This window comes from Elgaria multicarinata, chromosome 3, assembly GCF_023053635.1.
Source record: "Elgaria multicarinata webbii isolate HBS135686 ecotype San Diego chromosome 3, rElgMul1.1.pri, whole genome shotgun sequence".
NCBI lineage: Eukaryota > Metazoa > Chordata > Lepidosauria > Squamata > Anguidae > Elgaria > Elgaria multicarinata.
Window position 1 is genome coordinate 44,872,372 of NC_086173.1, and position 26,374 is coordinate 44,898,745.

Consider the following 26,374-nt stretch of genomic DNA (forward strand, 5'->3'; position numbering starts at 1 on the left):
GGAAGGTTTTTCCCCCCCCTCATTCTATTAGCTGAATAGAGCTATCTGTTTGGGAATAAACATGCTGATTAAACCGGCATGCTCTTCCCATGACTTGCCTTCTTCCCTAACCCAGGCACGTGATTTGGGCTCCTATGCAAAACGCATACGCTTTGGACAAGTGAGATGGGGAGTCGGCAGAGTAATACATATCTAAGTGCCTTTTCTTCTTCTTCTTCTTCTTTTTGATCCCCAGGGTGCTTTGATTGCAAGTGCAACAGTATGGAGCAATGTTACACCAACTGCTGGGCCTCTGAATCTTAAATGCATAGCAAAAGCATCGATCAGAGTGAAGCCCCCCTCCCCTGCACGTTATGCTACACCTAGCTCACTCCTTATTTTCTGCTTGCCATATGCTATATAAAACGGATGGTTTGGGCAAATCTGTAGGGATGGAGAATTCTGAGGTTCAGGCTCATTCTTGCTCGTCAAAGCTATTACTTTAGATCAGTCAAGCTTGCCTTTCCAGGCTGGAGTTCTCTCCATTCCTTTTAGACCCTTTCTGTTTCAGACCCTTTCAGCCTGTATTCTCTCCCAAGACCTTGCTAATGGCACTGTGAATCCATGCAAACCCTTTGAGATGCAGTCAAGGTTTGCAGACCCATATATTCTTCTTTTGCACTACTTAGGGCTGATTCTCACATTATGGCTACCCCATGGCAGGGGTTGGCAATTTGCTTGGGAAAACTAGATTGCAGCAGGCAAGTGCCAGTTTTTACTGCCGTTTCCCAGGAATTTGCTGGGAAAACAGGAAAGCTAAATGTTGAACATAATAATAATTTTATTAGTTATTAATACAATTATAATAATTATCAACTTACATAATTAACATACATACTTTGTAAACCGCCCAGAGAGCTTCAGCTATGGTGCGGTATAGAAATGAAATAAATAAATAAATAAATAATGGAAAGGGGCTGCTGTTTTCGGCAACACTTTGTATTTGGTTGCCAATACCTGAGTATAAAATACACATCATGTTGTGATGGATAAGAAGAGCATACACATGTATAAATCTAGATTGGCCATGTATCTTATTTTAGAGGACAGTCTTATATTTGAAGGCTTCTTCTACTTGAAGGGCTGCCCAGTCCGATTCTGGTTTAAGATAAAGAACCATCAGAAGGGAGATCAGAGGCCCTGAAGTTGCTCATCATGAGTTCGTACCTGAACTGAGCAGGTACCCTGGTTGCAGTCTTCCTCACTACAATATGAGGGGGGAGGTGTGCAAGTTTTATGCAAATCGGTGTCCCCTTTTGCTCTCTTTTTGGTGAAATGTTTTACGGGGGAAATGACTATTTTATTACATTACAATTTAATCATTTATTTTTAACTTTATTTGCAGTTAATAACAAAGCAAAAGGGGGGACCTGCAAACAATAACACCAATAGCAAAAACATAAGAAAAACAAGAATAAAAACCTATCCAATCATAATAACTGTTCGCAACACCATTGATTTACAAATAAATTGTCACTTGTGTTTCAAATATATGTAATGTAAACAGACCATTTGCCTAGATAAGCATCCAGATGAAATTGATGACTATAAAATACACATTTAAATGCAGTGAGATCTTCAGTCCTCTGAATAATAGATGGTGGGTGTTTATCCTTCCAGGCTTGGAGTATAAGATTCTTTGCAACTGTAAGGGGTGCCCACTATCCACTATTTCTGTCTGTTTGTTAATCCCCACATCACAGGGATATAATTTAAAAGCACATGAGCATCCACAATTATCACAGATTTTTCAAGAACAAAATTTATATGGGCAGTAACTTCCAGTCAAAAAGAAGCCAGCACAGGGCATGCCCATGTCATATGCCTCAGCAACCCATTATCCACATCTCATTGCCAGCATCTAGCAAAGCTAGCCAGCTTTTTCTTAACCAGCCTCTGTTGTGTCCAATATTCATGAAATATTAATTTTTGTTCAAGTCACTCTCAGTTTTAAATTTGCAGAAATAGTACAAATGGAAGCTAAGTCAGCTTTCCATTGATTACACTGTATAGAGTATTCCAGTTCCTTATTCCATTCCTCTCTGACATACTGAACATCCACTTTATTACATCCTAAAGTCATTTATAAACAATTATTGTAGGCTTAGCTTTCTGTAAAGAGCCGATTAATTCCTCTAACAGTATAGAAGGTGCCAAAACACTCATCACCCATATATAGACACGAAAAGGTGCTACCCAGTTGAATTTTAAGATGCCATTTTAATGGTGTGCTGCTTTTAATGATGCACTTGTTTTAAATGTTTGAATTAGTTGTGTGTCTTTTATGGTGTTTTTATTTGTGTTGTACCTCACCTCGATCCAGAGGGAGAGGCGGGTAACAAATAAATTTATTATATTATTATTATTATTATTATTATTATTATTATTATTATTATTATTGAATATATTGCCATCCCATACTATTTGATAAGTGATATCTACTTTGCAGTATTGGAATTGGTAAAAACCCATCCTCCGATCCTATTAATGTCTCTAAAATATAAATTCCACCATCGACCTAATGACTTCCATTAAAAACGCTGCTCTTCTATTTTCAAATCAGGATGCCCCCATAAAGTTAACTTAGCATGAGAATAAGGGTCAAACTGCAGCTGACGAGTTATTGGGTCAGTTCACACAACCAAACAAATGAGTTTAAGCTTCTATCTTTTGGGCTTATATTGACTGGGTTTGAACGATTGTGGGGGTAAAAGAAACCATGGTTGCTTCTCCCCCTGCCCTCACGGATAGCGCCCGCGTGACCGACATTTGCATAATTACCTGCGATGCAGTGGGGGTTGCTATTTCATCCAAACCAGAATGTGGGGTGGCAGGGGTGGCTTCACACCCCGGGAATTGGGGTGTTTGGCTGTTCTGGATGGGGTTGCACTCCCTCTAAAGGAGCAGGTCCATAGTTCTGGGGTGCTCCTGGATCCATCTTTGTCACTGGAGACCTCAGTGGCCCAGAGCACCCATTATCAAGTTTGGTTGGTACACCAGCTACACCCATTCCTGGACAGGGATAGACTAGCCACGGTCATTCATTCACTGGTAACCTCACGATTAGACTACTGTAATGTGCTTTGTGTGGGGCTACCCATGTATGTGGTTCAGAAGCTTCAGTTTGTGCAGAACGCAGCAGCTCACTGGGACACCTAGCTCTGCCCACATAAAACCAGTGCTAAAAGAACTCCATTGGCTGCCTGTTAGCTACCGAGCCATGTACAAGGTTATGCTATTACCTTACAAAGCCCTAAACAACTTGGGACCAGGATACCTAGCAGACCGCCTTCCCTTATATACACCCAAGCAACATTTACAATCTTCAGAGGAGGCCCTGCTCGTCATCCCATCATGAAAAGAATGTCGCCATGAAGAACCTTGACAGCGGGCCTTCTCTGTAGCAGCACCCACCCTCTGGAAAAACCTCCTTCGTGTGGTTCGGGAGGTGGAAAATGTAATAACTTTTAAACACCTCCTAAAAACATATCTCTTTAAACTAGCCTTCCATGGACTGTAATTTATTCTGGTTTTATGTGATTTTAAATTTTAATCTGGATTTTATGGTTTTAGTTGTAAACTGCCCAGAGAACTTAGGCTGTTGGGCAGTATACATATGTAATAAATAAATAAATAATACCAACCCTACTACCCACAGTGCACAGTAGCAGTTGTGGGGTGGGTACAAAGCCATCCCCTCCGTGCCGCGCACCAGGTTTGGATGGCACGGCAATCCCTTTTTTTTTTTTTTTTAATAATTTTTATTCATTTTCAACACTATATAAACATAGATAAACATTTCCAAAATATAACTGAAACTAACACAATAAGAAAAAAAATACATCAAATATCTGCTGCATACATATTGAATAATTGTTGAGTACAAATATCAAAAACTATTACATATGCCTTATCACACTACAACATCTTCATTCTTAACATAAATGTGCACCCCCCACCTCGGGATCATTCTTGAGTCCAAAATCTAATCATTTCTTCTGCTGGTGGTTTCCCACTTCCCTTAGTAAACACAAACACTAGGAACTGTTTCCAGATTCCTTCGAACTCATTTATTTTAGTTACGCCTTTTCTCCACTTAATATTGCATGTCAGTTTATCATTAATGGCTATGTCCCATACTACTTTATACCATTCCTCAATAGAATATTCCCCTTGGATCTTCCAGTTCCTAGCTATCATCAATCGTGCTGCAACCAACAAACTCGATATCAGCTCTATAGTTCCTTTTCCACACTTTATATCTTCAAATAGTGACAGCAATGCTATTTTTGGTGTTTGTTCTATTTTCATTCCCACTATTTCTTCAATTTCTGAAAACACCATCTTCCATAATCTTTGTACATATTTGCATTGCCACCACATATGTAAATACGTTCCTTTTTCCCCACATCCTCTCCAACAATTTGCTGAATGTTGATCACTTATCTTATTCAATCTAACCGGGGTTAGGTACCACCTCCATAAAATTTTAAAATAATTCTCCTTTATTCTTACTGATAAACTTCTCAACACTCTTTGTTTCCATAGTCCCTCCCAGCTCTGTCGCCCTATTTGTATCTTCAAATCTGATTCCCAAATCATTTTCTCTGTATTCTCTCTAAACTCCTTCTCTAACAATATTTTATATATTTCACTCATTAATCCTTTTGAAACTATACTACTTCCTTTTCCTTTCTCCTTACTTACTACTAATTCTTCAAACCTCGTCATCTTTCTGCACATTCTATTATCTTTAATCCACTTTTTATTCCATTGTTCTAATTGACCATATTCTAGCCAAGATAGCTTCTTCTCCTTTAACAAATTTTCCATATCTTCTCTTGTTTTAATATCTCTTACCCAATCCTTTAATTTTATTTTATTTTTCTCTTTTAATATTTTACATAATCTACCCTTTAGATCCTCTGGGAAATTCTTTAACATTATTATCGGTGCTAAGGGAGAGTTGCTCGGAAGCAGCTTCCCTTTAAATTTACTCCAAATTTCCCATTGAGTCCTCAGGAGTGGATTATCTATACTTCCAACCCACTTTCTTCCTCCATCTTTAAAAAAAACATTCTCCAGATTCATCTCTACCTTACTTATGATTTTTTCTTCCATCCAATATAAATCTCCTACTCCCATAATTGCTTCTACAACATGTCTTAATCTATTTGCTACGTAGTATAATTTTATGTTTGGGAGACCCATTCCCCCCTTTTTTTGGCTTAGGTACCAATTATTTTTATTCACTCTTGCTCTCTTTTCTCCATTACAATATTTATTAATAATATTTTGCCAACTTTTTATCTCGGTTTCTGATATTTTTATAGGTAACATCCTAAATACAAAATTAATTTTAGCTAATATCTTCATTTTTATCAAAGCTATTCTCCCAAACCAAGATAAATTTAATCTTTTATATTTTTCCAATTTCTCTAGTACCTCCTTCTTTAACCTCGTTAAATTTTCCCTTTCTAAATTCTCTAGATTTTTTGTAATTTTAATTCCCAAATATTTAATCTCGTTCTTAACTTTCAATTCCATTCCCTTAAATTCCCAATCCTTTTCTTCCTTCTTAGTATAGTTAAACAACATCATCTCTGATTTAGACCAATTTATTTTTAACCCTGTAATTTCCTCAAATTCCCTCAACTGATATTTAATTCTTTCTAATTTTCTTAATGGATTCTTAATGGTCAATAAAGTATCATCCGCAAACATGTTTAGCTTTATTTCCCTTACCTCTCCAATTCCTTCTAATTCTTTATCCTCCCTTAGTGCCTTCGCCAAAACTTCCATAACCATTACAAAAAGGACCGGCGAGAGCGGACATCCTTGTCTTGTTCCTCTGGCTAGTCGTATCTTTTCAGTAAGTCCGTCATTTACCACCACTACCGCCGTATTTTGGGAATATAGCTGTTCTATTACATTTTTAAATTTATTTCCAAATCCCAATTTATCTATAATACTCTTTAGTGCCTGCCAGCTCACACAATCAAAAGCTTTAAAAATATCTAATGCCATAATACCTGCCTTAATATTTGCTTTTTTTATTACATTTATTACATTTAAAACTCTACCCACTAAGTTATGCATATGTCTTCCTACCACAAACCCACATTGATCTGCTCCTATATATTCTGCCAAAAATTTATTTAGTCGTTTGGCCATAATAGATGTAAAAATTTTAGCATCCTGATTTATTAAAGAAATAGGTCTATAAGAATCGGGATTAGTCAAATCTTTATCTGGTTTTGGGATCAGAATTATCACTGAATGTTCCCATGATTCGGGTATCTTCTCTCCTGATAATATCCTATTATAAAGTTCCATTAATTTTGGAACTAAACAATCTTTGAAGACCTTATAATATTCTGGACCCAAACCATCTGCTCCTGGTGATTTACCCACTTTTAACTTATCAATAACCTCTTCAACTTCTCTTTGAGTTATTACTGACTCCATTAACTCCTTATATTCTGATTTTATTTCCTTCTTTATAAACCTTCCAATATACTCCTCCACCTTTTCTTGTTGAATTTCTTTACCCTTGTACAATTCCTGATAAAATTCCTGAAAAATTTTTATTTTAGCTTTCATTGCATGACAATAATTCCCTCGGCTATCTTTCAACGTTTCTATCCCATTCCTCCCTTTTTCTTTTTGTGTGAGCTTGGCAAGCAACCTCGAGTTCTTATCACTGTTTTCAAAGGCACGGCAATCCCTAATGCATCATGGATAATAATGAAAATGCCGGTCCTGCACTGGGGTGTGGCGAGAAGCCACGATGGTTTCTTTTACCCCCATGATTGTTCGAACCTGGCCATTATCTTAATCTTTTACATACCTTGTAGAGCCAGGTTCTCTTCTTGATCATGCAAAGTGGGTTGTTATATGCCATGTTGTAAGTGGATCCATTAATGTGGCTAGATCTTAGCACAAACAGCTGAAAAGAGGTGTCAGATACTTTGACTTCAAAACTACTCATGGAGATATGTCAAATAAAAAAGATACCTTCCTTTCATTGGTACGAGATAACACATAAGCCTTATGATGTAAACCAAGATCTGGGAAATTGAATCCTCCCTTCCTAATTGGAAGCTGCATCCTCTTAAGTGAAAACTAGGGAGGAGAACCCCTACCCCCAGAAACGTTACAATTTATGAATGGAAGTGTAAAAGCATCTTTCTTTCTTTTTTACTTGGGAGTACCAACCGCCATGTAGGAAATAGCTTTTAGATGCAGAAAGGGCAAAGAGAAAGTGAATGGAGAGGCAAGCCATATAAGGGGGATTATTATTATTTTCAAAATGTAGCTGAAGCAAGAGAGATAACAGAACCCCTGAAGGCTACTGGTAAGCATTTGCAAATGGAGCTCTAAAAGTGACAGCAGAGAGAATGCTGCATTGCCCGGTAGTTTGAATTTTCAGAACTGTCACAAGTGCTCTGAGTAATGTCTTACTTAACAAAAACAACAGCAAGCCCCAAAGTATACAGGCTGCAGCCACACTTCTGTCAGTTGTTTATTGTGCACAACCCTGGGTTTGATCTATAGCTCTAATTTTATACCATTGCAATCTGAACAAATTGCACAAATTGTAAACAGTCATGTGACATGTATGGATACAGCAATATTAAAATGGGAAGTGTTAAATGCTTTAAAATGGGGCTGGTGGATTTTTTTCCCCAGGTGGTTGGGAGAACCTAAGTTTTTACTCTGGTTAAAATGGCCATGGAGAAATACCATGCCTGCCCTGACCACTAAAAAAAAAAAAAAGCTTCTGCATGTAGGCAGCTCTGCTTAGAGGCCATAACATGTGAGACATGTCAGAACACATGAATGAGCCTTGCTGTGTCGAGGGTTTCCATGCCAGTGCTGCACATCCTTGATAGCATTTGGGTACTGCCCTGGAAGCCTCCCACAATATTTCTAGTGCACATGGTGAGTGATCTCATGCTGCCACCTCTGTGTGCAAACATTATTGGCAGCCATCCACATGGGGACCATAATGACAGAGTTGGCCTTCCGTGTTTAATTGAGATAAAGACAGTAAAAGCTGAGCATTGCCTCGTAGGTCTCTAGAATTGGAGAAATGCACACCAGTGTATAAGCCTCAGGCTCCATTCAAAACAGGGGTTTCATTAAAAAGCTAGTGGAAGAAAACTGGCCAGTAGGAAGTATTTTTATTGGCTAGTGCAGCAAGGATGTGTGAGTAGGAGTCTCATTCTCCACAACTAGCCTTCTGACAGTCTTCTCCTAAGCAGTTATTAATGAATGCCATTCACACAGTTTTCCATTTTCAGTGCCTGTCTCAGGCTTATCTTTCCAAAAGCCTATGTTCTTTTCTTTCTTACTTACTTACTTACTTACTTACTTACGTACATAATACAAAATACCATAATGTTACACGGTTAAATAGGCCATACTAAAAAAGAGTGGAAAACTATAAAACAGAAAAATGACACTTCTCCAAATCCAATGCTTTGTCCTAGTCATACCCTCCAGAAAAATCAGCACAAATGATAGCTTAGTCAGTATTTGCATCTTTATGTTCTCTTGCTTGAGCCTCATTTTTCCAATAATCCACAAACAGGTTCCAATCATACACAAATAACCGAACTGTATTAAGGCTGCAATCTTAATACACATACCTGAGAGTAAGCCCCATTGAACTCAATGGGAGTTTCTTCTGAGTAGACATGCCTGGATAAGGACTGCACTGTAAATCTACCAAAATAAGCATATATAATTCCAGCAGCCTTATTCATAACAAACTTTGTTTCCTGGAGTCATTCTTTCACAGATGGAATTGTGGTAGTTGTCCGGTATTGTGCTGCTGAAATTTGAGCCACTAATGACCAACTGGTCATCACATTTCTGTTCTTTATGAGAATGGGCTTCCATTGGATCATTCAAAAGGGCAATCTTTGCGGAAAGAACTGTCCTCTCTTTCAGCACTTCTTCTAGCACTTTCTCCATTGTGTTCCAAGAGGGCTTGTTGTTATTGCAAAGCCTATGTTTATTCATGAACTCAGCTGCATAATGATAGCAGGACCAGTGATATGACCTGTACATTCTCATAATTCTGATGGGACTGAAATACCACTGGTGCAGAACATACCCCCTCAAAACGGTCAGTGGGGACAAAATGCAGACTGATTGTTGGAGAATGGAATGGCTGGAAACCTTAAACAGATACACTCCACATGGCACTGATATCTTTTACATCCCTCTTGTTTTTCTTAAGCTCTATATTCAGTGACGCAAGTGACCCTACCATAGAGGTGTACTGCAAACATTCAACAGGGATCAATATTTGTAAACCATGTCTCCCTGTGTGTGTCAGTGACCCTGTTCAGATGACATGCTGAGACATGGTGGGTAAGCATTTTACGCTAAGCATTATGGCTTAGCATGTCGTGTGAAGCCATGGTGGCTACATAACCACATTTTAAACATGCACACTAACCATTTGCTGCAAAAGGGTTAGAGGCCTAAGCATGGCTTAGCATGTTGTCTGAACAGGCCCAGTGTATATACATCAAAATAAATCACTTTCCCATTTTCCCTGACCCTTGGCCATGTTGGGTGTAGCTGATGGAAGTTGAAGTGCAACAACATCTGGCTCCCCACTCCTGCTGTAACAAATGCCCATACAAAACCAAAGCATGTTTGTTATTATGAATGAATGAATGCCATGTGAACTATGGGGAAGCCCCCCCCCCTTCCCCAAAGAGCATGTCATTGCTCTGGCAAGAGAGACGCGGTCTCCTTGGCCCCTATTGAACTTCCCCAGAGAACCTGGAAGTCTTTGGTCTGAGTGCACTCCTTAGCCTGAGGCTTACCCAAGAAGCAGATTTAATCCAGAACAGTATTTCTTTCGACAGACTCTCATAATCTGCTTAGTCCGGGTTTTTTTGTTTGTTTTGCCTTTTGGCCTAAATCTCTCTGCATTTGGGAGAGAACAGGCTTACAATTCAGTGTGTTGCTAGCTTGTAGCATCCTTTTAAGCCCTAGAATTGGAGGGGAATGAAACCAGGTTGGCGACGTTTTGTTGTGGGTCATCTAGCGGTGGGGTGGGTGAGGGTACCAGTGTCCTAAAGGGCCAGAGAGGAGAAACTCTCTGTCAGCACCTTCACGGCAGCCATTCTCTGGCTGGAACTGGAGTGTTCCTCTCCCTCCATTCTACGGTATAATGGTCACTTCCTGACCTCTTCCCCACCCCAGCCCTGAAAAAAAGGGGATGTTTTAGTTGTCAACTGGCAAAGTTCTTTTACTTAGAAATAAGAAATGGTCATTTCCTTGTCAGCTGCTTCCAGTGGCTTAAGCATCCTCAGAATGAAGTTGCATCTCTTCTCTGTTTGGGTCTGAAAACTAGGGATGCTCCGCTTCTAATCGGACCAGCGAATTAGAAGCGGAGCGGGGGGCTTCGCCTGCCCTTAAGGCGGAGGCGAAGAGGATTGGGGGGCTGGCGGAGCATGGCGAAGAGGATCGAGGTGAAGGCGGATCCTTCGCCTCGATCCGGAGCTCCGCCGGAAAGGTAAGTGGGGTTTACTGGGCCCTGCCGCTGTCGCTGTCGCCCATGCGGCGACAGAGGCAGGGCCCGGTAACACACACACACCCGCCCTCCTCTCCCTTACCTGCCTCCGTCCGCGGTCCGTCGGCGTCTTCAATTGAGCCCGCGGTTCAACCAGGAAGTCTTGCGGCCCAGACTTCCTGGTTGAACCGCGGGCTCAATTGAAGACGCCGACGGACCGCGGACGGAGGCAGGTAAGGCCCCCCCCCTGGTCCCTTACCAGGCTCTGCCGCCGTCGCCACATGGGCGGCGATGGCGGCAGGGCCCGGTAAACCTCCCACCCTCCTCTCCCGGCCTTACCTGGAGCCACTCCCCTCCACTGCGGAGCTCCGATTCGGAGCCGGAGCGCCACGGCGAAGAGGAGCGGAGTATGGGCAGAGAGGGGCGGAGCGGCGCGGCGCGGGCCAACCCGAAATTTTCGGATCGGCCCGCCGGGCGGAGCGGGGGTTCCACGCACACCCCTACTGAAAACTGTTGGTAGATTGTTGTAACAAGACACCTGAAATCTGCAAGCAGGTTCTCCCTGGCTTTCTTCCACTTCCAATATTGACTGTCTTGCAGTGTTTGCACTGGCACTGGTCACACTTCTGATTCTTCATACTCATAAGAACTTCCATGATGGGGGGGGGGAGTCATGAAACCTGCTTGTGGATTGCCCCGCATAATGCTTGCATAGATGGTCTCAGCTAGACCAGGTTTTTTTGCCATGATGATCTCACAATTTTTTGATCGCAAGATCGTCACACTGGTCTACATGTGGCACGCAGCATTGCAGCCACCATTTTTTTGTTTTGTTTTAAAGAAGAAGGAGCGCATGAGCGCTCATGTGCAGAAGGTAAGTATTATTATTTTAAAAAAAATTCCCCCGCTCGCCCCACCCCACCACTGAATGGGCACAGAGCTCCTGAGGAGCTCTGTGGCCCTTGTCTGGCTCCCGGCTCCCCACAGTTACTCGCGAGGAGCCGGAACAAACCACGACACCCGCCCACACGTTCTGCAGTCTTAAGATCAGCCCAGGACCGGGGAAAAAGCAGGCTAGAAGTGGAGGGCGAAATCCCGGAGCAAGGGAGGGATCATCCCTCCCTGCTCCCGGGATCCCCTGTGCATCGTGTGAATGCACAGGGATGATCCCGGGGGTCGCCCTGGGATTTCTCCCTGTCTAGCTATGGCCGATGTGTCTTTCATTGGATAGACATGAATATAGTCCCTAATGTTGATCTCCAGTCAGATTTTAGGGTATTTTCCTACCCAGAATTATTTTCTACGGGAAGCAGCCTGCATTCTTGCATCTACCTATTTAACAAGTATTAAACCTAATATGCCCTGACTTCTCTTCCCCCTTCCTCTGGCATTTTCTCTGTATCCAGTTTTAGATTGTAAGTTCCTCAAGGCAGGGACCTGTTCGGTTGTTCTCTGAAAATCCATGCATGCTAATGTTATATTAAGGGGGTGGGGGTGGGGGGGATCTGTTGCCCTCCAGATGTTGGCGCACTCCAACTCCCATCAGCCCCAGCCACCATGACCAGTGGTCAGGGTTTATGGGTCTTGTAGTCCAGCAACAACTGGAGGACCAGCGATTCCCCACCCCTGTGCTATATAAATAATAAAAGCTCATGGTGTGACTGAAAAGCTGCAGCTTAGCCTCTAAGGCTGCAGTCCTACAACACATCATGTAGGGAGCAAACTGTCCGGAACAGAGACATCTGCATGTACAGGCATAGGCCATGCTGCAAAAGTGTTTGTGTGACGGGTTCACCACTAACTCCTTTATTTGGGGGGTATTGCATGGGTTTGCCAGTAGTTCCTGAATGTGTTTGGAAAGAATGTGTTTGCTTAAGGGCACGTGTATTAAAAGCTTAATGTTTCTAGGATTCATTAGTGGAGTGCATCGGCTACTGATCCTTATGGAAGCAGCTTTTTTCACAATACAGTACAAGTAGAATTCAGTGTTTCTATTCCTATGTTGTTTATCCATCACACACATACACACACCTCTCTAAGACTGTCACTTTTCTAACCAATAGCCCAGTTTGGGTGTTTTTAGTAAAACAACCATCTGCCAAACTTTTCTACCTTGCAGTTGATTCACTACTTATTTAATTTAATTTAATTTCTATACCACCCAATAGCTGAAGCTCTCTGGGTGGTTCACTGGGTTCACACAACACGTGGTTGAGTGTGGGTTGTTGTTGAACTGTGTGTTGTTTGCTGGACTGTGGGTTAGCATGATGACTGAACCCAGGACATTTCCTGCAGTGTGGCTTCTTAACCCTGCAGTGTAGCTTACAAACTGCAAACTACCTTGAGAACCCATGGTTTGTAGTTGGGTTGTTCAGAGTGGTTAACAAGCCACACCGCATGTTAACAAATCACCCTACGGAAAACATCCTGGGTACAGACAACATGCTACCCCACAGTTCAACAACAACCTACACTGAAGCACTGAGTGTGAGTTAGTATGTTTTGGGAACAGCCTGTTTCTCACGACATGGTAACTCATGGTAGATTGTAACCCTTGTTTGTTTCTGGCTGGCTTGTTGTGACTTCTGAACCTGGCACGTTTTCCTCAGTGTGGCTTGTTAACCATACAGAAGCCACCCTGAGAACCCATGGCTTGTTGTTGGGTGGTTCAAGGTGGCTTGCTTTTAAGGATGGCTTTGTCATGACGCCCGAACCCGGCAGAATGGCTTTTGCATGTTTTGTCAGAAAGGGCTACAGAGCTGCTTGGCAGAAAATCCTCGCAGTGCCCTCTGCCCCTCTTCCTCCGGCTCAGAGCTTCATTTGACAGCTTTATCCCCTTGTGAGCCACGTTAGCAGAGTTATGCGTGTATGAGTTATTGACTTACTTCTGCGTAAGCGCACACACACCCAGTTCAGGTCCATGGCGATCTGGGAGGGGGAATTTAAGCTCCCCCCTCTTGTATTCATTCTAAACCTCAGGAAGAAGAATGGGCTGTGAGGAGAGCCAAGGAAGGTTTTTTTAAAGTGTTAAAGAAAGAAAGAAAAAACCCTTAGCAGCCACCTTGTCCTAAGAGGTAAGGTAAACACTTCCACCCACCTCCGCTGTCTGCTCCAAAGATAGGGCATCTATACGTCACCACAGGTGCTTCACAAGGCAAGAAAGGTGGTCAGGGGAATCTCGTCACTGCAGGAGTATAGACTAGTTGTGCCCCCTCAGGTATGTGCCAGGAGCAGGTGGGAGGATAAAGGGGGATACAGACTAGGGAAAGCCGGTGAGCCCTTACTCATCTGTCGCAGGCCACCCACCATGGCTTGTTTTCAGCATGGCTCATCATGATGTGCAAACCAGCTCATTCCTTGCATTTTCTTCCCCATCCCTCCCCCTTTGGGTGAATATCACACATGTGTACCGCCAGGCAGACATGTGCATTCTCTCACACATGTATGTGTTCTCTCCCACCCACCTTAGCTCCTCCTCACTAAAAAAGGAAGTTGTGTGGGTGTATTGTTAGATATAACATGACCTTTCACATAAAGGAAAGTAAATGCACCTGTTTTAATTTGGAAAATTGTGGAGGCAAAGTGTTTTGTCCTGGCTTGGTCTTGAATGGGCAATTAAGACCCATTTGCTTTTCCAAAAAAACTTCTCCTGGAAGAGGTGAAAACTAATTTGTTTCATATGGATCAACACCACTGCCCGCAATTTTGGACTCTTCTTGGGGGCAGTCGTGATGAGTTCTTGCACTTCAAAATTTGCCACTGCCCCACTGGTGGGGATTGGGCTTGCGTGCAGGCCATTTGGCTTGTAGCCCTGGAGGCCAATTCCCATCTCCCTTTAGGTCACAAGTTGAAAGGGAGTTGCAGCGAATGGGGAAGTAATCCACCTTCTACCCACCCACCCCAACAACAACAACAACCATCAGGAAGAACTCGGTTAATGTCCCAAGGCAATGTGAGCACAAATTTCCCAGGATCAATACTTTAAAGCAGGCAACTCTTAGCAAAGCAACAGAGAAAGATCTCCATTGATTTCCTATGAGGCTGGTTAGAAGAGCTGCCTCTGGGGAAAATGCAGGCTAGAGGATGAAGGCCTGCCTTGGGGTAAGACGTTTCTCTTGGGTGGGGTGGGGGTGGATTAGCTTCCCCTGGCTCTAGTTTTCCCAGGGGCAGCTCTTCAGAAGCCTGGAAGAGAATGTGGATGCTTCTATCACTCATCTCTCTTTCGAAGAGAGCATAAACAAACCCTCAAAGCATCTAGTGATGCCTGAATTTCATAGGCATCTCTAGTTGTCTACCATTTGCTTTGCTACAGTCCAATGTCAGGCATAGGGCGTCTCTCCATTAAGGGGGAAATCCTTACCAGGAGTTTTTTCTCTCAAGTCTTTCCATGTTCACTACAGCCTGCTTTAGACGTCAATGACATGATTTGTAATTGAAAACTTCCCCTCTCCATACAGTTCAATAAAACAGAGCTATCTAGTGGTGGAATTAATCCCGTGATTATTTTAACTACTGCATTATCTCCATATTGCTGGGGGAAAGCATACATCCTGGAGGTTGACAGCATCATATAAAGGACCCACAAACCTCCATGGATGGCCAATCATGAGCATGCAAAAAATCATTTATGTAGAGAAGCTCATATACAGCTTGTGCCTGAGCCCTGCTCAGGAATATATCAATATTCAATTTGCTTCTCTATGGAAATCGTAGCTTAGGAGCTTGTAGCAATTTATGAAAGAGGTAGAAAATGAATAACTCTCTATTTTGGATAAATATTTGTAAGGTAACCTAATATGTAGGTTGGTGAAGGAGTCTTGCAAGATGCAAACACTTTTGGGACAATTTTTTGTCAGTTGTGAGGGAATGGGGTCTCCTCTGAAAACTAACACTTTCCCCTGCATATCTGGGAGATCACCTGGTAACCAGGACCCCACTTTCCCTTCCCAGAAAGCATTTGGGGATCCTTCTTCTTGGGCATCACATCCACTTTACATTTATAGGGAGGAATCTGAAGGAATTCTCCATTTCCCCTTTCAACAAATTGAATATCCTGGTGAGTATCAGTGTGAAGCTAGATAGTGGCGCTCGCTGTAAACAACACTGATTTTGTCTTCTAACCTATATTTCTCTGTTTTCTGTTCTTTTCCCCCTATAGTGCTGCTGTTGGCATTGGTTTCTATGGCAACAGCGAAACCAACGATGGGGTTTATCAGCTGATCTATGCCCTTGATAATGCTAATCACACCCTTTCAGGGATTGATTCACTGGTAAGACATCTGATGGGTTGAGATGATACATTGTTGTTGTTTTTTACCTTCGTCTCATCCAGGCATTTTGGTCCTGGTGGAGTTTCTGGAAGGCCTGAAGTTGGGAGCAGCTGTCAGAGAACAAAAAGCTTCTGTTGGGATGTCTCTTCCTGGACCCGAGCACAAGGGACGCTGCACACAAGGCAACCATTGTTGAAGCCTCCTTCATCTCTGTTTCATCTGGAATAGGACTTGTGCGTCTGTTCTGCCTGGATGTGCAGGCCGCACTGCTTTGGGAGCATGTGTGGTTTCTGCTGGAGAAAATGAAGAAAACTTTATGCCAGATGGGACAGAGATAAGAAGGGACAGGAAGCTTGAGGCGCTTGTGCTTCCCTCTTGATCTGTGTTGGGGGTGCAAGGCCGTTCTTAGTACTTCCTCATCACAGCTGATGCCTTCTGATAGTGGAGCTGTACCTCAGTTGCTTTCTCTGATCTGGCAATGGGGGAAACCAGGGCTTAGGGTGAGGGTGGGCCTTAACCAAGGTAGAAGAATGAGTCCCTTCAGCAGTGCCTGGGAAAAGGGTCCCTCTCTGTCTAGTAGGCCTCAACACCCCTGCCTCTTCAGTGTATCTGATGTTCTGTTTGTTTATTTATTTATTTATTTATTCATGCATTTTTTCCTCCAAGGAACCCAAAGTGGCACACATAACCCTCCTCCTCTCCATTTTATCCTCACAACAACCACCTTGTAGGTAGCTTGGGCTGAGAGTCTGTGACTGGCCCAAAGTCACCCAGTGGGTTTCCATGGCTGAGTGGGGACTAGAAACCAGATCTCCCGACCTCCAGTCCAATGCTCTGGCCACTACACCACACTGGCTCTTTGGGTTTACCACTGACATAGGGTGTCTCTACATTAAGGGAAATCCCATTATTTACCCAGCACTATTGTGCTTCTTGGTTCTTTGGCACGATTGATATGAGTTGGATTACATGGGAGGAGAGGAGCGACAAGGCGGAAGATCCTGCTGCTTCCCAGCATTTGGTTGAATCGAGGGAGTGCCTCCCTCCCTCCCTGGCATGTGTGCAAAGGAGTTGGGGAGGGAGTCTTGCTTTCGTCTGTTTCCTCACAATCCCCAGGAAAGCCAGGACTTACTTCTGAGTAAGATTGTGCTGTAAGTTTACAACCCTCGTCCCGCTTACTTGGGAGTAATCCCCATCGAACACAATGGGACTTCCTTCTGAGTAGACACATGGAGATTTGATCTGCCTCCCTTTGTTGCAGGGAGGCATTTTATCCTCTTCTCCCCCCCGTTTAAAGTCCTTCCTCCCTTCCTCGACAACTCCATAGCACAGTGCTGCCGATTCCGCACCATTAAGGGTTTATTCCAGCTTTTATCTCATCTATTTTACGATGGAATAAGGAAGGAACCATGGGAGGCATCCTGTTTATTTACAGCGTCGTTCAATTGACCCGGAAACTTCAGTGAGTGGCCAGAAATGAGCGTGCTATAAATAGCTTGTTTAGAGAAGCCCATAGTCTAACCCCATTCGTCGAAGACAAGAGTAACAGCCCCTAAGCTAGATGCCTTTTACCGTAGCTGAGGGATGGACAGAAAATAGATGACCAAACGTTTTAGACTTTAACCCCCAGAAGCCCTTTCTAGCATGAGCAATAGTCAGGAATGCTGGGAGCTGAAGTCTAAATCATCTGGAGAGATACTATTTACTCACCTCTGTCTTAGCCACTCCCTTTTCAAGCTTGTGTGTGACCCCTGTTTATGTGAAGGGGTTCTTTTTGGCACCTCGTTTTCCCTTCTAGAGCAGGGGTGCACAAACTGTGCTCCCCCCGCCAAAAATTTTACTCCAGCTCCCAGTGGGTGCCTTTATTTATTTATTACATTTCTATACCGCCCAATAGCCGGAGCTCTCTGGGCGGTTCTCTGGCCTTGACCCCCTGCTGCCAAATTATGCCCCACCCCACCCCCCACACACTGCCTGTAATCTCCACTCCTTCCCCCTGAGATTCACAAAGAGTGATCTGTATCAGGAGCACTGATATGTATATGTGCATGTGTATATGTCTATCTGTGTGCATGTGTGTATATAGGTGTGCATGCATGTGTGCACTCTCATGTATGCGTGTGTGTGGCCCCTAAGCCAGCATCACATGCAGCCTGGACGGCCAAAAAGGTTGTGCACCTCTTCCCTAGAAATGCTGTCTCCTGGCCCTTGGTGTACGTTAGAGCAAAGAATTGGGTACACATACATCCACCTATTTCAGAGCCATCAATACATCTCCCTGTAAGCTGCTATAATCTGCCTCTCAGACTGGCCTGGTCTTGGATAGACAGCTGTGTTCCTCTACAGATTACCGGGATCATGCAGCATCTCTGCTGGGCATAGGCCAGGCTGGCAACTTTCCCCTTTGCACAGGGCGCACTGGCTGCCGAAATGGAAAACTCCAAAATCTAAGCCTGAGATGGGAAACTCTTGCTCTGGCTACTGTGAGAAAATGGATTTTTTTAATAGTGCCAGGAAATGCCTTGGTTCTGGTTACTGTCACGGCTCAGCAACTGTTGACTTTGCTGTTGCCATCGAAAAGGGTTTAAGATCAGAGGGCTGGGATACCCAATGGGAAACAAGTGTCTGGAGAAGGCAGATAGCTCAGGAAATATTGTTGGGAAAGCTGGAGAGCCCAGCACTGAAAGCATCCATGCTGTGGGTGAGGGTTATACCACCACCACTCCCAGCTCTATATCACCACTTCATTTTCTCATCCTGCCTTGGCTGGTACCTTGCACTGACTGATTTCAGCAACCTCTCAAAGGGATTTCTAGAGCCCAGGCAGTCTGCCAGCCCTCTTGGCCACCTCCTCCTCCTCTGCTGGCAGACTGCCTGGGCTTTAGCAATCCCTTTGAGATTGCTCTAGAGTTCTGCTCTCAGTTCTGCTGAGAGCAGAACTCTAGCGCCATTCAGATGGCACCGTGCCCGGGAAAAGCCAATTATCACCTGGGGGATGGAGCTGTTGGGTCCATGCTTGCCATGGCTTCCTCAGGAATTCTTGGCAGAAAGTCACAACTGAAAAGAGGCAGTAGCCCTTAAAATCTGAAACAGAAGCACCCAGGAGCAAAAAGCACCAAAAGGTGACGAGGTTGAAAATGGAATTTCTCCCCCCCCCCATCCCTCTCTCTCCCTAGGGAAATTGTGCTGCCACAATACTTTATTATTTTTATTTGTATTTTCCTGGATATGTGCCTGTTTGCTTTTGGATGTTGTTTCTGCATGCCAGCAATCTAAGGCTGTAGCTAGACCTAAGGTTTAACCCAGGATCATCCCGGGTTCATCCCTGCTTGAGCACTGGATGCTCTGTGTGGCACTTAGATGAACAGGTTTGACCCCAGGACAATCCTGGGATAAACCTTAGGTCTAGCTTCGGCCTAAGCAATATTTTAAACACTTTAGGGATATAGTGTGTTCAAACGTTATCCTCTGTTTCCATGCATCTTGGTGCTGCATGTTTGAGTTGCTAACACTGGACTCTTTGAACCCCTGACAGCTTGAGTGTGTCAGGCTCTTGATGAAAATACATGCTTATGAAAATGTTCATCTTTGATTTGTCTATCTTCAATGCACTTTGACGGGGTGAGGTGTTGCTAGGTAGAACTCTGCCTGGATCTTCCTTGCTGCTTTGGCTTTGCTATGGAAAGGTGGCGAGATGTAGCCAGCAGGAGGCACAAAGAAAGAGATTGATGATTGTCTGTCCTGCCCTCAAGTCAATTTAAACAAATCTAGTCATTCAGCCCTGTCATCATCTTAGCAAACAGGTGAAGGCCATACCATAAGAACATAAGAAGAGCCATGCTGGATCAGACTGCTGGTCCATCTAGTCCAGCACTCTGTTCACACACAGTGGCCAAACAGCTGTTGACCACGGACCCACACGCAGGGCTTGTTGCATCAGCGCCCTCTCACCCATGTTCCCCAGCCACTGATAAAGGAGGTAGCACATAGACATCAGGACTGGTAGCCATTGATAGCCTTCTCCCCCAGTAATTTATCCACCACCACCCCTTTAAAGCCATCCAATACAGCTACCTTTTGCTGCTGCTCCCTGTTGTCACTAACCAGAGTGAGGGAACCAAAGAGCAAATCTCCCACCCCTTTTCTGCTAGCTCTGCGTAATGCCATGTCTCGGGAGCCAGCCTTCCTGCAAGGGATGTTTTTCCCAATTAAGTAATGAACCTAGACCATCCTTCCCCAACCTGATGTCCTCCAAATGTTTTGGACTACAACTCTAAGCATTCCTGATCGTTGGCCCTGTGGGCTGATGGGAGTTGAAGTCCAAAACATCTGAAGGGCACCAGGTTAGGGAAGGCTGACCTTGACCTTGACTTGGAAGGCAAAGGAGAAACTTTCCCACAGTGATGCTCTTCCTTTCAATCCAATGGACCCACAAGGTAGATGCCGTCTTACTGCTGAAAACTAGGGGGCACAAGGGCACTGTGAAGAAGGCAGGGCTGCTTTACTCATCTTCTAAGGACATAAGAAGAGCCCAGCTCGATCAGACCAATGGTCCTTCTAGTCCTGCACCCTGTTCACACACAGTGGGAAACCAACAAGTAGGACATGAGTGCTGCAGCACCATCCTGCTTGTGTTCCCCAGCTACTGTCTTGGTTGATCTTGGCCATCACTTTTACTCATAGAAAATATGAGCGGTTCAATGATACCAGCTTGCTAGTTCTTGTCTTGGCAGGTCTCTGGTACCACTACACAGATGAAAGTAGCTTTGGAGCAGCACCTGGCCCGGCTGAATGAGATCTTTGCCACCCAAGGCGACTATGTGCAGACACTCAAGTTCATGCAGCAGATGGCGGGCAATATTGTGTTGCAGCTATCAGGGCTTCCTGTCTGGGGTGACGTCACCGTAGATCTGTCCCAGATCACCAACGAAGTCAGCTATGTTGAGTATTATAGGTAAGTGAGAATGGATGTCGCAGAGGGAGCAATGCATGGCTCATCAGGAGCCATCAAAGAGTTGCTTTGCAAGTTGCTGTGGCCTGTTGGAGGCAGCGTGAGCCAATCAAGAGTGTCTCAAAGGCACAAAGGAGGTTCCTTTTTAGGCTCATGAAACAATTGGGAGGAGCTGTTGCTCAGCGGTAAAGTTACATACTTTGTATGCAGGAGGTCCCCAGTTCAGTCCCCAGCATCTCCAGGGTAGGGCCAGGATAGACTCTTGACTGAAACGCTAGAGAGATGCTGCCTGTCAGTGGCTGAGTTCACACAACATGACAACCCACACAAAAGTTGAGTATGGGTTGAGTGAGTTGTTGTTAAACTGGGTTGTTCAGCCACACTAACAAACCATAGTTTGTTAACCATGAAGAACCCATAAAGAGAAGCCACGGATCAGGTTTGGATAAGTTGCAGGTCCCATGGGCAGCAAGCTGCTTATGCAACCTCCAGTTGGGATTTTTCATGTCATGTGAACCTGGTGAGTGTTAAACAACTCTCACATAACCCTAAGACAGACAATGGATTATATGAAGGCTTTTTAACCCTCGCATAACCCACACATGACAGGTTTGCATAACACAACAACCCTTGGTAGGGGTTGCATGTTCCAAATGGTGGCTGTGCACACCGCAGCCTCACCATGCCTTAAATAACCCACAGTGGGCTGTCGTGTCGTGTGAACAGCCCCAGAGTTTGTTGTTGGGTTGTAAACTACATTGTTTGTGATTAACAAACCATGGTTTGTTAACATGGCTGGGTTCACACCACACAACAACCCATGGTTCAACGATAACCCACACTCAACCTGTACTCACCCTTGAATGTCGATTGTCGTGTGAACTCCATCACTGTAAGTAGTAGATGGACCAGTGGTAGATGGACCCATGCTCTGACTCAGTACAAGGCAGCTTCCTGTTTTTCATGACATCCTCATAGGGGAGGTGGGAATTCATCTCTCTTCTTTGCACCTCCACCCACTGTGGAATTGGTTTTGACTTAGGAGCTTTGTGACGTACCTTGAGACCTGTCAGGGAAGTGGTTGAAAACAACGTGGGCCAGGGGAAATGGCTGTGCCCTGCTTCCTCTCAACCATTCTGCAAGGGCAAGCAGTAAATGAGGCCACTTTTTCAAGGCCACGTTTTGCATTTGAGAAGGTGATTAAAGAATGGTAATGTATTCACCACATCTTGGTGGTAACATGAGGATTTTCATCTGCATTGGCAACAGTGAGTACAGAATCAGGAGACAAGGATTACTCATCAGTGAAAGGTGGATGTCGGAGGGGAGAGTCTGAATCACTGTCCCCATTCTCTCTGGCTCCTTTTGCCTGGATATTGATTATGAATGGAAGTAGGATTATCTCTGAATGGATGCCCACATCTTAGTTTGAGCGACAGGGAGGACAGTGGAGGTCTGCTGTCTGCCTTTGTCTCCAGGCCCTCAGGGCATTTATCTAGGCAAGAATGCTGTGGAGGGAGATATCTGTGGCAGTGGGTAGGGTGACCATATGAAAAGGAGGACAGGGCTCTTGTATCTTTAACAGTTGCACAGAAAAAGGAATTTCAGTAAGTGTTATTTGTATGCCTGCATCACTGGGTGAAATTCCCTCTTCATCACCACAGTTAAAGCTGCCGGAGCCCTGCCTTTCGTATCTGGTCAAGAGAGCAGGGCTCCTACAGCTTTAACTCTTGTGATGAAGAGGGAATTTCACCAGGTGTTGCATGTGTACAAATGACACCTGCTGAAATCCCCTTTTCTACACAACTGCTGAAGATACAGGAGCCCTGTCCTCCTTTCCATATGGTAACCCAAGCAGTTGGGAAACTTGACTTTGCTAATGCACGGCCTTGCCCCTGTTCTCGGTCCAGCGCTGGCGCCTTCTCCTCCTACCCCACTGTTTTTCTGTCATGCCCCAGGGTTTTGCCAAAGCCCAAACAAATATGTTTGCATGTATCCCCTTCAGTGTTCAACAACACCCTTTAAATGGAAGGTGTGTCTTTTGATCAGGTTTACCTATCAGTGACATTTTTGCACGTGAATACAAGCTATAGTTTTGCAGAGGCAGATGGCCCCTTCCATCTGGGCTGGGCTTTCACACCGGCAATGGCTCTGAACAGAGGAGCCCTGTTGTGCTTTAAAAAACACACACCCTCCATTCAGATATCAGAGCATGTGGACCAAGTCAATATAATTCTAAGGTAGAAACTCTTCCTGTAAGTCCAGTATCTCTTGGACATGGGAACACTTTCTGGGCTTGGAAATGCTCTTGCATCTGTTGCACGAGGTTGAATCGCTGTCTGCGCACATGCTCTGATAGAGCTCAGTAGGCAGCTATGAGGATGTGCTATTCAATGAATGGTCTTCCAAGTTAGTAATGTGGGTAAATTCAGTAAAGCAGCAGGGGTGGGTGGATGCAGGGAGTTATGGCCACCAAATCTCTGGCCATTGATTAAACCTTGAAGAGTTGGGAATCGGCATTAAAAGGAGTGGAGGCTGCTACTGTGGATAACACAAAAGGGAGGAACCCTCACTGCGAAAACAGGAACAAACAGGAGGACCCCAGGGGAGTAAAGAATAGAACTGTGTACAAGTTGGGGTTTTGGGGTGTTTCTTAATCTGTATTATCTGGGATGTATATATCCCTAAAAACTCAACATATGCAAATAAATAAATAAATCATTCACGTACACATATGCAAAAAAATCATTCACGTTTATTTATTTATTGCATTTGTATACCACCCCATAGCCGAAGCTCTCTGGGCGGTTCACATAAGATAAAAACACTTAAAAACAATATACAAAGATTAAAAACCACAAAACAAGCAAAATGCACATACATTTAAGACCACTATAACAACTTTAAAAACGATGAGCCAACTCCCCCCACCCAAAAAACCCAGACCCACGGTCATTACATATTGCTAAATGCCTTGGAGAAAAGAAAACAAACATTAGTAGGAATGGTCAACGTGCATTAAAGTATGACAACCCTTACATTGATACAAGGCTCATATTATGAGATTACAATTTGGGGCGAAGTATCTCATATTATTATATATTTATTATTATATTTATTTGTATCCCGCCTTTTGCCCAATGCTGGGCCTCATTAAGCACAGACTTATTAACAGGACATAAATGCATAAACACATATATACAATGTCTTAAAATTCAAGAACATAAACCCACATTTATCTAACACACACATCGCCCCAAGGTGTCATACTTTAATGCACATTGACCATTCCTTTTAATGTTTGTATAACATTGTACAACGTGAATGATTTTATGAACGATTTTTTTGTATATGTTGAGTTTTTGGGGATATATACATCCCAGATAATACAGAATAAGAATCACTAAAAAATCCAACTTGTACACAGTTCTGTTCTTTACTCCCATGGGGTCCCCTGAGGATAACACAACATAGCCTCACTTGTCTAAAAGGTCTATGGAATGTCCCAAACAGCACTTGGCTACTAATCTGATTGATCCAAAAGAACTTTCTCAATAAAAGAGGCATGGCGTGATGTAAAGGGGAAAGGTTATCAGTTTTGGAAGGGGGTGTTTCCTGTTGACTAAGTTTGTGGAATAGATTTACAAGATGGCTGATGGTAGCCACCCTAGGTGCTGTCAGAAGATTTGTCTAGACAGCTTTCTGTTCCTGGACTGTTTCAGCGCACTTGGTTGTAGTCCAGGGACATGGGAAGCTTGTAGCCTGTTGTGATGTCTGCTGGTCCAGCCATGTGCAGGGATCAGCTCAGAGCTGGTATGGGTTTGTGCAGTCCGCGTGACCGGCCTCCCGTGCTCACTGGGCAACTGTCCGTGGGCCTTTCATCTATGAATTTTGTCTAGCACAAAGTTATCTCTTAGATGCTGAGCCATTCAAAATCCTGTTGAAATCCGGTTTCCAGCTGGGTTGTTTTAAAACGCAAACAGGAATCTGAGATGGTGGTGTTTTAATAATTATTTACACTTCCAGAAGTATGAGCAAATCTTTTTAAATGAAACTTCAAAAACTTTCAGAGTCTTACTGGCAATCTTTGGCATTGGTCTGTTTGGAGGAAAGGAGTATTTGTTAAGGGTGGGGAATGTGTGGGCCTTTGGATGGTGTTGGACTGCAACTCCCATCAGCCCTCACCATTGGGTCTGCTGTTTAGGGCTGATGGGGAGGAAGACAAATGGAGGGCCGCACTTTCCCACTCCCAGTATACCTAAACTGGGGACATGATCATGTCTTATAGAATCATAGAATAGCAGAGTTGGAAGGGGCCTACAAGGCCAACCCCCTGCTCAATGCAGGAATCCACCCTAAAGCATCCCTGACAGATGCTTGTCCAGCTGCCTCTTGAAGGCCTCTAGTGTGGGAGAGCCCACAACCTCCCTAGGTAACTGATTCCATTGTCTCACTGTTCTAACAGTCAGGAAGTTTTTCCTGATGTCCAGCTGGAATCTGGCTTCCTTTAACTTGAGTCCATTATTCCGTGATGAACACTGAGAGTGAGCTTCCCTGGAGAACATTCGCCGAAAAGCTTGAACGTGGCAAAGCTCTTTGGATAGCGATTGGCCCCTCCTGCAGGCATAAAGGCTGATAAATGCAACCTAGACCAGGCCCCAGCCACATGTTGCACGTGGCTGCTCAGTGAAGAGGTCACCGGGCCAAATTATTTTTGTCCATAGGAAGCTGCATTATACCAGCTCAGACAGTCTGTTTGGTCCAATATCGCCCACTCTGACTGGAAGCAGTTCTCCAGGGTCTTGGGCAGGGGTCTTTTCCATCAGCTGCTCTCTGATCCTTTTAACTGGTGATGCCAGGGATTGTACCCAGGACTTTTTCATGTGAATCACCTGCTCTGTTACGGATTTACAGCCCCTGTGGCCTGCGATGTCTCACAAGGGTCTGAAAATAACCCTGACTGTGCATCAGAAATGTATCTACCTGCCTCACTGCATGGCCAGTGCTAATGTACATCAAATTTACCGTGAAGTTTTTGGTTGAGTGAGTTGGCCTTCCAGTTTATCAATTGTGCTGCCTCCTTGCAAGCTTTCAGAAAGCTGCCTGCACTAGGACCGTGAGTGTTATGAATGTGTCAGTGGAGGCCAAAAATGAGGCTGGAGAACCCCTTCCCTGCTGACGATTGCGTGGGTTCTTCCCCCCTTCCAAATTTAGCACTCTTCCCCCGGGGCAGCGATGGTACACCCCGAGCTGCGGCTTGCTTGTGCCCAGCTCTTAGCCACAGCAGGGGGATTTTAATTGGGCCTTTTCTGACTTCAAGCAGTGATTAAAACAGAGGAAAAACCCAGTGGCCTTGCTCCTCCTCTTCTCTGTAGTGTTAATGAGGCAGAAAAGCACTGGCTGAGAACAGGACTGGAGCATCTGCAGGGTGGGAGGGATCAAAAGGCCCTCTTTTGCCAGCCGCGAGAGAGAAGGTCTTGCTCATGTGCCCTGGGGTGGGGCAGGATGGGGAGACCGCAGCATGACACAGACACACAGCATTGTGCAAGCAGCAGTCTGTTGTGGCTGTGTCTG

The 26,374-nt window shown here is 44.3% G+C and overlaps 1 protein-coding gene across 1 annotated transcript in view; it reads left to right on the forward strand.

Moving 5' to 3' along the window:
• The window catches only part of TTYH2 (tweety family member 2), an 83,626-nt gene that overhangs the window by 31,600 nt on the left and 25,652 nt on the right, over positions 1 to 26,374 (forward strand). The window contains exons 3-4 of the mRNA XM_063120084.1: positions 15,738 to 15,849; positions 20,583 to 20,803. Coding sequence (XP_062976154.1) covers positions 15,738 to 15,849; positions 20,583 to 20,803 — 333 coding nt within the window. The remainder of the gene's footprint in view (positions 1 to 15,737; positions 15,850 to 20,582; positions 20,804 to 26,374) is intronic.